General features: G+C 42.8%; 1 protein-coding gene across 1 annotated transcript; it reads left to right on the top strand.

The window, feature by feature from the left end:
• Nucleotides 1-2,002: 2,002 nt before the first annotated feature.
• On the top strand, nt 2,003-12,222 carry chn1 (chimerin 1). Its single transcript, XM_034573561.1, has 7 exons — nt 2,003-2,674; nt 4,195-4,279; nt 7,191-7,364; nt 8,722-8,799; nt 9,498-9,635; nt 10,451-10,556; nt 11,081-12,222. Exons 1-7 carry the CDS (start codon nt 2,423-2,425, stop codon nt 11,250-11,252), a joined length of 1,005 nt encoding a protein of 334 aa, XP_034429452.1. The 5' UTR covers nt 2,003-2,422; the 3' UTR covers nt 11,253-12,222.
• Nucleotides 12,223-13,951: the final 1,729 nt, after the last annotated feature.

The following is a 13,951-nucleotide window of genomic DNA, read 5'->3' as shown; positions in this document are numbered from 1 at the left end:
CAAACGTCACCGTTTCTGTGCGTCCAGATTCAAATGCAGCGCTGGACTTTTCAAAGTAAAACGGGGCCAGCAGCGTTTCCAAACTTCTCCGTTCTATTGACTCTAAAAGTCTAGTGTGGATGTAGCCTGACTTTGTTCCAGTTTCTGAGTCAAATCAGTTTCAAAGTTTATAATAGTAAGACTGAACTGAACAACCCCTACTTGATGCAGGAGCCAAACTCTCAGATAAGCTCAGATGTCCAGGCCGGACACAGATGGATGCTGCAGAGATGTAAAGAGATACCGCACGTATACATCCGTCCTCTAGGGTCCCATCTCTGGACATGTTTGGGAAACAAGCAAATCAATCAGTGTCAATTAGAGCTGCGTTCAAAGTAAACCACATCCTGGGAGTCAGGCGCTCATTCTGCACTTAACAGCAGGCAACACAATTAGGCCTCAGCCAGCCCCTCTAAAGTGCTCGGGGTCTGAGCGGATGAAGCGGTGCATATAAAAGGCTCTTATTGTCCTTTTATCTCCACCACTCTCAGGTGCCCTCCTGAGCAGAGACTCTTCACCGAGCAGGAGAAGAGCAAAGCTGCACGGGAAGTTTCCCCATCTTTCATGTTCCTGTCAGACATCACAGTTTGGTGAATGCCATTCTACATAAGTACAACGATGCTCAAAGCCCCCACGTCTCTGCCTCCCCCCCCCGCCGCTGTTCATATACATTGTGGTACCTCGCTGCTGAGGGTCGGGCAGCAGCACATTACAGCATCTCTCCTCATTGATTCCTGAAGGCGAGCCGGTACAGTCACTTCGTCTCCTGCTGCGCTCCATAAAGGTGAGAAGCAGCACTTTAACAGCTGAGTCTAAATCAGGCTCAGAGACGTGGGAGCATAATCACATCTGACTCGAAGTGTGAAACGCAGAAGCAGGTTGCGGATCCGTTCTCCCACATCGCCGTGTGCCACGCTGTATTTGATACTTCATTTGCATACACATAACACAACGTTCGGTTTGTGTGAACATCAAGGAGCTGAACCTTCAGACAAAGACAGAAAAAGCCTCTGTTTCTAAATTCTCTCTTGTTTATTTTATGTATTTTTTTTAAGATGGGATTAATTGCTGGTGTCATTGAATATAGATTTTTCAAATGATTGACCGGAATGATATATGATATCTGAAAGAAATGTTGTGATTCCTTTAGGGGCGATATTTACATTGTTTATTGGTTCAGGCATCATGACAACAAAGCATGTTTCCTACACAAAGGAAAAATTCAAAGTGTTCCACATAATCTGGAAAAAACACGGAGGAAAAATCCTTTAAGGGATAAAAGATATACATGCATCCTCTCAAGCGGAGCGCTGTGATTTCAAACTCTCGTTGTTGAATAAATGCATAAAACTGTTTAATCATGGAAGGTTTGATTAAAATGCAATATTCCATTTTATTAAGGCGTTCCTTTATGTTTCTCTTTATTTGTTATTTCATGACTTTTTCTTTCTTTTTCATCCAGATTAATGCTGAAAATCAAATAATATATTTGATCTGAATGGAAGCTGGAGCACCGCTCTGTATGAAAAGGTGGGTTAATATGGATGACCTCACGTTTTCCCATGGGTGCTATGTGCTTTGGCTTTCTTGCTCTTTTGTGGTCCCGGCCACGACCAGTTTCTGTGGCAACATGATTTTGAAAATAGCTCCCCTCTCTTTTCTCCAACGGCCCAATGCTGTCGCAAGTTCCTGCCGGCTGCAGCCCACTCCTGATGCATGACTCATTCATTGCTCATTATCATCCCACTCTCAGTTCATCCTAACCATGCAGCGCCCCCACCCCCCCACCCCCTCTCCCTGGCTTGGATATCTGATAGAGATGGTCGTGTGGGGGGCGGGGTGCATAGTGGATACCATACAGCCAGTGCATCCATGCTGCTATTGGCTGGTGGGATGCGTTTAATCTGCTGTGACTGCTACAGGGTCCGCCCCTGCGCTCCTCCCCCTCGCTCTGATTGCCCCGGCAGCAGCATCCGTACACAACACTGTGCCGTCTCTGTTCCAGGGAGAATATCAGCTCTGCACAGGGAGGAGAGGATTAGCGCGGCCACTCAGCTCATCTGCATACACACATTCCCAGAGAAGCACATGAGCACCCAGGGCTGCACCTCTTTTGTATAAAACCTGGCACTCCTACTACACAGGGCTCCACTTGATCCACTGTCACTGCTGCGAGAGGATTTAATAAGGACCACTGCTTTACTTTTTCTTTTTTGGACTCCAGATTGCTGTCTGTGATGTCTCTGTTTAACTGGGACAATGCAAGTAATATCGTTTGATACAGACTTGCTCTGAGGATCAAGGAGCTTCATCTTTCCTACTTTTCTACTGGGTTTGTTCCATCATCTGGTTGGGGGAAAACAACAGCAGCAGCAGGAGCAGAATGCCATCCAGAGAGTCCTACGAGGTTCACAAGGAAGAGAAGTCCCTGGTGCAAAAGGCCAAGCGAGAGGCCAATCAGGAGGATATTCTGGCTGCTGCTCTGGGGATGAGGATGGGGCCACAGAAACCTCCAGCCGCTTTCTGGCAGCCACTTAAACTATTCGCCTATTCACAGCTCACCTCACTGGTGCGCAGAGCGACACTGAGGGAGAGCGACCGGTCGCCCAAATCGGAGAAAGTCCACAACTTCAAGGTGAGGCCGAATCCGCTCAAAGAACTCTTGTCAGCTGTTGCATCTCCAAGAAATATTTCATTTAATTTCGTCATGTGGGGCCTGAGGGCTGCTGCTCAGGCTTCCCTTGAGGTAGATGGAACCAGAGGGGGGGGAGAGTGTTACTGAGCGGAAGAGAGATTGAAAAACAGAGCTGTTTGGGTCTGTCCAGTGAGCCTTCATCAAAAGAAAATCTGTCGGGCGGTCCGTGGACCACTGCTGTTAGTTTTGAGCAGCAGATGGACAGATTAGGCCGAGCGAGAGGGGAGACAGTGGAGGAGTGTATCCCTGTTTGGCTCACGCTGACTCTCCTGGTTTGGCTGGTTAATGGGATGGAGAGCAGGGGGTGAAATATTACCTTCAAGGCTTTCAAACTGCTGATGCTCACTGGTTTCTCTCTGCTGCTTTGTTCCCTCACAGTGCTGAATGTTGCTCTTTTCAACAGTTCCTGTGTTTTAAAGCTCCCACAACCGAGGAGGGGTGTTACATGTGTGTGAGATTATAATAAATGTAGAATAAGACTATAAGAAAACATAGAATGGATGATCGTTTAACTTCAAAACTTTCCAAAGTGAGCTCCATGTCAAACACATTGATAAACATACTGAGCTCTACCATCCTCTATATGGTAAAGCATGAGACATAAATATGTAGTGTGTTGTTTGAATTATTAAATTGGATTATGCAGAAATGGCTTTTATTCAACACTATAAAGCGACACTTCAGTTTGACTCCTACATTTTATATCCCAACCTCTTATATTAATTACTCTAAGTGAATCCACTAACCAGCTACACTTAGACATTTTTATTACCTATAAAAATGCGTGACACGATGGGTCAAAAGCAGAATAAAGAATAATTATATGATCATATGAAATTGAAAAAAGAACAAATTGACGAGATATGAAACATGTGATTTATATGTTTATATTCTGTAAACATGAAAATCACTACTTTTCATTACTGATCATTACTTTTCCTGACACAGTGGTCACATGTACAAGGTTGTGGACGACAGAAAGAGCAGTTCTATACTAAACGTCTCCTCTGCCTGTATCTGTTATTGACTTCGTGCAGAAGAACTGGGGGAGCTGTGGCTCGCTCTCGCTCCCACAGGCCTCCCTGATTGGCTGAGCTGTTGTTACCTGGTGGAGAGCGGTGGCTCCCAGCTCTGCACGAGCATCCCGGCTCCTCTTATTGTCTCTATTGCAAAATTTCCCTGACAACTTCCACCAAGTGTCAAAACCCTACTGTGCCATAATGGCCTGGCCTCCTCCTGCTCGGTGTCACCCGCCTCAGTGTTGTCAGTTTGAGGGTCTGTGAGAACAACAATCCTCTTCCTCCGCCTCATTTAAGATGGCAGCACCTTCAGGTCTTCGGGCCTGTTGTGAGGAGGAGGAGGAGGAGGAGGAGGATGAGGTGTCTGTCGAGTAAACTACCCGCTGCTTTGACGCCGCTCTTCATCACTAACGTCTGTCACTGTCCTCCTCTCCTTTGTAGGTCCACACCTTCCGAGGGCCTCACTGGTGCGAGCACTGTGCCAGCTTCATGTGGGGACTGATGGCCCAGGGGGTCAAATGTGCCGGTACGTGATGTTCTATACGTTAACACATGTCTTATGTAAACTGCTCGATCACGTCACAACACTCCCTCCCTACACTCATGTACAAAGTGAGCATTAGACTGTATATAGGTTACTTGGTTTTTAGTGCATCTGGTGCTGGATTATTCCATTTTAATCCGAAATCCCAACAGTGTTTTGTGGATTATGGGTTGTATAATAGACTGAGGGACGTGGTGGCTCTATAGCTGTGATGCAACCGATACGTTTAGGCTGAGTGTTATTTTTGACCCACTTTTTTCTTCATGGGGTTTGTGAATGGTGTAGATCAAACACGCAGAAGAATGGGTTTTGAGCGATGGTGACTGATTATATAGGATTGTTCATTATTCTTTTTCGCAACGAGTTCTCGCATCCGTCAGACAATAACAAGCTGTATACATTTTACAGATAAACATCTGCTGCAGTATGAACACACACACACACAACATACGGCTAATTACAATCTCTTTGCATATAAAGACAGTTTTTAAGCTCCAGTCTCTTTAATTTGAGGAACAAATGGCAAACGAGCTCCACAAACAATGAGCCCCTTATTGCATAAAAAAATTAAAATACAACTACACTCAAAAATAATTTTTAGCCTTTACAAATATTTCTTTACATTGGGTGATGGATTAAATATACTCGTATCCAGTACTGGGGCTAAAATGAAATGGTCCTGTTATATTAGTCTCTTTTCGTGTCAACCAGAGATTTTCATTTCGTCGTATCCATCGTTAGAATTCCTCTCCCTTCCCAGAATAGAGCGATGATGCAGTCTGATGTGTGTTTGATGTTTTATTGATGAAACAAAGTGTGTCACACAAATCTGAGGGAGCGCTGATATCAATTATTAACGTCTGGGTTTTGAAAGCTGACAACAATCAAAATAAAGGGCCCCGTATGTTTGGAGCCCAGCTTCCTCCACTGGCAGACCACCATTCCTTCAGACTCGACCACAGCTCCCAGAATCTAGGCCAGTGAGGACTCACATGATGATCAAATTTGCATACCAAAAAAAGTCCTTTTCCGCCGCCCCCTTTCTTCTTTTTGAATGTGAGAACTGTTTTTTGGGCCGAGTGCCAAAGAGCCAGCCTCTGCTTGAGCTTGTTGTGCCACATTTCCTCCTCAGAGTCCACCCCCCAGCCTCGTCCCATCATGCCCATGAAGGAAAACAAAGCTGGCATGTCTCTTTAATGAGGAGCAGAGCTCGGAGCATGGGGAAAGAGCTCCGTTTCCACACACATTAGAACACAGCGGCTTCAACTAAAGAGCTGGGTCACGCAGCTCAACCCCTATTTAACTTAAATATTTGGAGGAAAAAGGAACCAAAAACAAAACATCCAACAAAAATACGAGTGGTGCTTTGTCTTCAGGTCCTGTCAGAGAGAGACCGGTTTCAACTGGTAACTCAGACACAGCGATAATGTGTTGATTAGCAGCCAGCCACCATTAAACCTCTTCTCATCACCTCCACGAAACAGAGCTGCCGCCCATAACCCCATAGCAACACAGACACAGCTGATGGTGCAGTGAAGCAGCATCCCCCTGTCTCCTGGTGTCCCTTGGGCCCCTGTCTCACCCTCACCCGCCCCACCTGGGACCCACAGGGCCTTCGGTGAGCTCACATGGACGCCAGGAGCTCAGCAGACTTCTGCGTGCTGATAGGATCTCCTCTATTATACTGCCTGTCTCGTATCCTTAAGAGAATCATCTCTTAAGGTAATTAGATTTCTGCATCAGTGAATATAAATGCAGGCCGCCTGAATTTCTCCTGGGACCCATATTAATCTAGATATTGTCTGAGGTCCTGCACAGGCAATGGATTCTTGGCGATTTTTATTCAATGTCGAAAAGTATCACTTCTTATAAGAGGTCAAAATGTGTTTTTGTTAACGGTTTTGGAATCAAACCGCACATGGCATTTGTTCAACAAAAAAAAAAACGGTTCAGAATTTGGAGAGAGCTCAAAAGATCTAAGAGCTTGAAGAGCTGCCCCATTTTAGTCTGGGAAACTAGGTCTAGTGTAGCCCGCAGCGCCTCTATTGCTGCTTCCACTGCCATTGTGAGTGAGCTTGGATCTGGAGAAGAATAGAGCGTGCGCAGCGGTGCTCACTGTCCCTCCTCCAGGCCACAGCGTTTCCACTGTTCCTCTAATTCCCTGCATGCATCTCTGTTACAAAGCAGAGCTGCAGTCTTCCCCGTGCATCTGCTCTCCACAGGCTTCTCTGTTCCCCACAAGGTGAATCCTGCCCTGGTACAGCGGAGCCTCGGGCCCTGTCCACTGTGTCTAAAGACAAAACACAGTGTGGGACACTTACACATGACATCAAGACTAAAGCGCTACTTAAAGAATTTAATATATATAACTTACATTTCTAATAGTTGTGAAAAATTGTTGAAAACTGAATTTCCTCACTGGGTTATCTCGTAATTGTTAAATTCTTTCGCCTGCTATTCAAAGTAGGAAAATAAATAACAAGATTACTGTCTTGTCATCTGGTTAATTATGATCCTTTTGGACTATTTTTGATATCTGTGATTAGTAAATAGCCCTCTCGAGGTGACTTTGGATCTATCCAGTGCTCAAGGTGACTCCAAGGTCACACGCATGGTGGAGAGAAAGCTCTCTCCAGTGGTCTCGTGACATTCAAGCGCCAAGTATTGATCAGGGGAATTAACTCTGTTCTTCAAGCCAAAACACACACACGAAAGCACCCAACCAAGTCCAAATGAACCTGATATTGAATTAGAATTTACATAATAGTCTGCAGCCGTGAGATTTAATGACTAAACCCAACAAAATCATTCTGTTGACTCTATTTTCTGGTTGACAAATTTTCACCCGCAGACAGTCATGAACTCAATCTGCTGCATCTGTCTCTCTTTGTAGATTGTGGTTTGAACGTCCACAAACAATGCTCCTCTCTGGTCCCCGATGACTGCAAGCCCGACCTGAGACACATCCGTAAAGTCTACAGCTGTGACCTCACCACCCTGGTCAAGGCTTATAACACAGCGCGGCCCATGGTGGTGGACATGTGCATACGAGAGATCGAGTCCAGAGGTTTGTTCAGGACACTTGTGTGTGTGTGTGTGTGTGTGTGTGTGTGTGTGTGTGTGTGTGTGTGTGTGTGTGTGTGTGTGTGTGTGTGTGTGTGTGTGTGTGTGTGTCTGTTTGATGTTTGTTTCAAATACAGTTTGAAACTTTGATAAATGCAGTTAAGTTAAAATAGTAATATAATTAATTTCAAGCCCTAACAGCTTTAAAACTACACTCTGATTTACTGTAATGTGCTAAATGGCTTTTCACTGAGGGGTTTTAGTTGAAATGCTGCAACTGATGAGGAGGAATTATAGAAGCAAAGAACAATAATAATCTTATAGGGAACTGAATACTCACAGTGATGGGGAAATTTAATCACACTAATACTTTATGTTGAGAGTAAAATGTCAATGAATTTAAAGCATTTAAATAATTTACTTCTATTGTCTCTTACTGGCTATTATTTCTAGCATTTCAAAGAAATGTTGCTATTTTTCACAAATTGATATTTTCTCTCTACTAAACTCCTTTTTTGGAGATCATGTGACTGACAGAACGGAACCCTGTGACCTCAGACAGACAGAGGCCTGACTGTTTATACATAGTTTTCTGAATGTTCAAGTTTAAAATGTTTATCTCAACCTTGGTGTCTGAACTTAACCGGTCCTTTTTGAACAAGCCGATTTTAAACTTAAATAAAGTTATTATACAATTGTGTATTTTTAGAAAATGTAATAGTTTTGTATTTAATCACTTCAACATATATTTTTTCCAATCCCTTCAAAATGTATATGAAAATAAGTTTTAAAAATCTTTATCACTGTATTTATTATGCTTGTTATAAAACTGGTTTCGTTTAAGTTACAGTAAAAGATACAAAATATTTACTGGGCAGGTGGAAGTGTTAAAAGCCATATTTTATTATAACTGACTAAATGTTTTTTGGTGGGGGTCGTCGGGGGGGTTGACTGGGAGGACTGATGAGTTTGCTGGTAATTGTGAACCTGTAATGAGGAATACATTAGTCCGTTTCCTGCTGCCTTTGTTGATTGTATTTCATTTAAATCATTCAGCTATGTAGGAAACTCATCGCTCCCTCATTGTCTCCCCTCTAATATATGTACATCTGTGGCTAAGTTTGATTTATGTCTTTATTATTTTGCCCAGTGATGCAGAAAACTATTTGCATCTGCCCATGATGTTCCTTTGTGTGACATTGTGGACATTTTATCCTTAATTTCTTATGCATATTTAAGAGCGTTTAATGGCATTTCCCTAAATGACCCAAGGCGATGTGTGCAGGTGAATTTTTCTACATTACCCGTTGACAGCCCTGACGATGTCTGAAAGGTTGTTTATTTCTTGTTTGTTCCTCAAGGGCTGAAGTCTGAAGGCCTCTACAGGATATCTGGATTTAGCGATTCAGTGGAGGAAGTCAAGATGGCATTCGACAAAGGTACGTCTCCCTTGTGTTATAGATTTCTGTCAGCTCACAACAACAACCCGACGATTGACGTTGCGTGCGTGGATATGTTAACGGACACAGAACATTTCAGATTAATGAAAAAGTGACACATTAGTGAAGGATTAGTGTCCATCTGGGAGAGCAGATCCAATCCTGACATGACACTCTCACGCAGGGTTTCAGTGGCAGGCAGAGGTGACTTGAGGAGATACAAACCCTGGACGTACTCTCACTCCCTCAAACGCAGCTGTGAAAAAAAGACTCCTCGGGTGGGTTGGGATTCAGTAGTAGTCTAAGTGAGAACGAGCCTGTCTCGGCCAAATGCAATATGAATTTTAACTGTAAGAAAATCCTGCAGCAGTGGGATAAACTCTTAGCCAGATCCGCATGTGGGATATCATCCATGACAGAATGTCATTCCAGCTCACAGCACTGTGATGTTCAGTCTGCCAGCACAAGTAGGCCATGGCCTGCTCCGGAAAGCATGCATAACCGAGGGGAAGTCAGAATAAAACAGGCCAGGCGGATGATAGCAGCTACTCTGCAAAAAATACAAAATACAGAGTGAGAGTAGATATATTTTCACATTCCTCAATTCACACTGTGATGTGAAAGTGCTGATGTGAGCCACTTTAAGTGTGACAATTTTTTTCTCCTCATCTTCCCTACTCCCTCTCACATCCTCACAGATGGCGAGAAGACAGACATCTCAGTGAACGCCTATGAAGACATCAATATCATCACGGGTGCACTCAAACTGTACCTGAGGGATTTGCCCGTTCCCGTCGTCTCGTACGACGCCTACCCCAGGTTCATCGAGGCTGCCAGTGAGTCCCAACCTGGCAAATTAGCCAGAAACGCACCTTTTCTGTTGTTAGTGTGTTAGTCTTTGATGCAGCTAAAGATGGCAGGCAGTCGCTATTCAACTTTATGCCCTTACCTCGATGTGGTGACAAAAAGCTGAATTCTGGATACGCTCCTGAAATGATCTGGAGGGGCTGTATGTGAGAACGCAAACATCAGAGTCAGTTACTCCAGACGTTTTGCATGACTTTACCTGTCAGCCCCCAAGTAAAATGTCTGAGTGAGCCCATGTGAGAATAAAGCAGGATATTGTCAGGAGCATTCACCGCTAGTGAATGGGCGCGTTGACGATGTTTCTAACATGCGACAGACACCAAACAGAGGTACCATACACGCAGAAGACACTGACGAAGATGACAACTTGGAAAGACAGTGAGATTTGAGAGCGTTTGGTGATGAGGGACGATTCCAACGTCGATGTGATGTAAACAAAAATACATTATTTCCACATAAGCATATATAAGTCACGTCCTGCCTCCTTCACGTCCGACCAGAACAATTTCTTGCTGCTTTCTTCATATGTGAAATGCAATAAAAAAAATTCCGGTGTTCATGTCTGAAAACGGCTAAAGTGAGTACAACCAGAGACTCCAGAGCAGAGGGCTAATTTGCATAAACTCTATCAAGCAGCTTGGCTTCTTCAGACTTCCACTCAGTGACTAATGGCTTTTATTACACCCACAGGAGATAACTGCATTGATTTCTGATTGCGTCCTCTGAGGTCGGAGAGTGTATTCCTGCCTCTCTCTCTAACAGCTTTCTCTTTTCGGTTTCCCAGAGCTCACAGACCCAGAAAAGAAGCTGGAGGCTTTCCGCGAGGCTCTGGCTCTGCTGCCGCCATCGCACAGCGAAACTCTCAAGTACCTCATGGCACATTTAAAAAGGTGAGCTTAGGGACTGTGTGAAAATGATAAGAGGGAGGGGTTTAAGAAAATGTGGTTGGTTTTTAGTTTTTGTCATTTATCACTATTCTACAGCACCTTCATTATATTCTACATCTAAACAGAAAGTAGATCAACGGTAAAGTTAGAATAGCACTCAGAAGAGCACATACTGCCAAGGCCCAATAGACCAATCAAAACGCACCAAATTGCACACTTATAGATAGATACCAGTCCCCTTTATATACCTATTGTTTTATATATTCATGCATTATTCACTGGGAAATTGGTGAAAGCATTCCTGGATCCTTCCCCACATCTAAATCTGCCCCAAAATGTAATGTTGCTTCTTGGGTCATGCCTCACCCCCCCACAAAATTTCATGGAATTTGGTTGAGTATTACAACATAGTATTACAACCTCCTTCAATAATGTTCCAAAATGACCTCAACAATTAATATTCATACAGTCCTTAGAACTCCTTTCCAGAATTGGTGTAAGTTTCTAACTCGTATTCATATTTGCAGGGTGACGCAGAATGAGAAATTCAACCTGATGAACGCAGAGAACCTCGCCATTGTTTTCGCTCCCACCCTCATGAGCGCAGCGGACCTGGACGCCATCACAGCGCTCAACGACATCCGCTACCAGAGACAGGTGGTGGAGACGCTCATTAAAAACGAAGACGTGCTCTTCTGAACACAGATCAGGACTTTTATACAACAGCCCTCTAATCATTCTTTTGTGTATAAAGACTTGATTACTGTTTGTATTACACATAGACTGTATATTAAGATGGAGGACAAGATGGCTTCCCAAAAGTGAAGCCAAAGCGCCTCGGTCGCCACCTGATGGCTGGCTGCAGTGTTGGTCATATATCCCGCCTCATCCATGTTAGTGGATGGGACATGGATTAACTAAATTTATTTGGAGCTTAAATGTATTGATTGACAGCTGAGACTGACTCACGATTACCACCCTGCAGACTCTGGCTCAAAATGCACAAGATGGCAGCGTTTGTATCCGGGACATTTTGGCTTCACTTCTGGATAATGGCGGCGAAGTGGAGACACATCATCCATCTTTAAATACAGTCTATGGTTTTACATCTATTGATACCTTTTTTTAATGTGTATGGACTAGTGCTGACCCAACATCTGTCCTCCCCTGTGCTGGGCGTGGATGATGAACCTGACACTTGTACGTACTCTTTGTCTCCCCATTTTTGTCGGGGGATTTTTCAGAAGCTGACAGACCAGCATGCATGGTGCGAGGTCTTTGTTGCATTGTAGTGGTGACCCAGCATGTGTTAAACATCGAGTAGCGCTGTGATTTTGCTTTTGTCTGATTTTGTAGAAGTTTTAGTTCACATTCCCATCTGCCTCTGCGCAGTTATTTCTGTGAAACGTTGCATAGCTGGATGTAAAAAAAAAATGTTCTGGGGTAATTTCTATGATGCTGTATTTTTTTATCTCCTGTTTCTATGTAACCTGCAGTGCTTAGTTGAATGAGCCTTTCCTGTTACTGAGTACACACTGGTACTTTTGCCTGATTGAAACATTTCTGTTATAAACAGCATTATTTGTGAATTTAATTTTTTTAATGTAATGTTTTTTATAAACAACTTGTGCATGATCACTTTAATTTATTAAACCTTACTCTGACAAAATCAAATGCTTGCTGAGTCGTCTGAACTGAAAACCTGCATTCGTTATTTTTGATGGCCACTTGGCTGCAGCAGAAACAAGCTGCATGTTTAAAGTTTCTGGCCACTTGGAAATTGTGAGTCCAATATGTCCAATCTGATTTTGGTCGACACTAACTCCTGAAGGGGAAAAAAGCCCCATATATATGTATATATATCTGTGTTCCATCAATCTGGCAACCGCCTTCAAATTTTAAATGATCATTTATTCTATTGTTTATATAGAAAATAGCAATTATTGTTATCTAATTTAGTTTTTGAATGTCATATATCATATTTGGTAAACAACAGTCATGTACAAATAGACTCTGTCCAGATATGATGATGCAGTGATGCAGGTGTAATGCTGCCTATGAAGTCAGTTTATTTCAATATGTTTTTATTTTAATAAAAGTGAGTCTGGCAATATTTTATATTCTTGGAGAAATCGTATGAAAGACCAAAACCAATACTAAATTTACCTCACAACAAATATTGTCTGTGCAGTGAAGCTAGAGGTTATTTTTGTTATACAGTATAACAATGGCGGTTGAATCTACAAGTATGTAAATAGGACTACATATATACTCAGTTGTTGACCAGCTGGTTCAAAAACAACAACACAAATGAAAACTTGGGATTTTGTAATATCGGCTGTGCAGGGAAGCTGTAAAGTATAAAGACATGTTGTCGGTTTTGGTCCTTATATGGGAATTGCTGACAAACACAACACATACTCAGCCTTAGCCTTATGCTTTAAATACAAATGAAATATATAAACATATAAAATAACTATTGTAGTTTTAGAAAATTGACATGAGCAACATATTTTTCTATGGCCACAAAATGGCCGTGACAGATAAGAGTGATAGTCCTTGAGTTCTGCATATTCATAATGACAGGTTGTGCCCAAAAGCCACACATCATGTGATTGTACACAAGCCCCCCCGACAACACATCAGTCACACTGATTCAGTGTGTGATTAAAAACAAACCCACAATACCTGAGGCAGCAGCACTGTAGCACTGGGGAGACTGTTAATTACTGGATGTATGTGCAAACAATGTCACATCAAATTTATGCATTTTAGGTTTAATTACCCAAAGGTTATGTCTTTCCAGGCAATTTCCATAAAGCAGCCACGCACAGCCATCAGTGGCGTATTACATGATCCCTGCTGCACACTGTTCAAGCTCAATTTGATTAGTTTGGATTGTATGTTTATCATATACAACATTTTGTATTAAATCCCATTTTTTTCTCAGCAGTGAATTTGGACATATGAGTGTTTATATAGAATTATCATGGACAGAGATATATTTAGTTTTTTCTATACCATGTTGTCTGTAGCTTCACGTTGAGCGACCCCCAGCATTTAGGTTTTTGTGCTTCAATTTCCCCCACAAAGCATCTGAGTGGCAATCACTTCTTGACATTTAATCACTTGGGCTGTGTGACCACATCACACTGAGTTAATGTTCGCTGAATTCAGACTTGTCTCTGGTGATTGTGTGGCAAAATTGGATTTTCATCCAACCGTTTAGCCTCCCCCTCCATTATCGGCCATTTTAAATATATCATGCATTCATCTACATCAGGTATTGAGTGAAAAGGGGGTAAACTGCGCCAATGAAGCTATCGAGCTTTCTATCTGTGATAAAACCTCGGTGAATTAATGGTCACAAAATGTATGATGTGGTGGATGTGCCTTAT

Source organism: Hippoglossus hippoglossus, chromosome 21 (genome assembly GCF_009819705.1).
Source record: "Hippoglossus hippoglossus isolate fHipHip1 chromosome 21, fHipHip1.pri, whole genome shotgun sequence".
In the NCBI taxonomy this organism is placed as follows: Eukaryota; Metazoa; Chordata; class Actinopteri; order Pleuronectiformes; family Pleuronectidae; genus Hippoglossus; species Hippoglossus hippoglossus.
The sequence above is the reverse complement of the archived record's forward strand: the minus strand, read 5'-3'. Positions and strand labels throughout refer to the sequence as shown.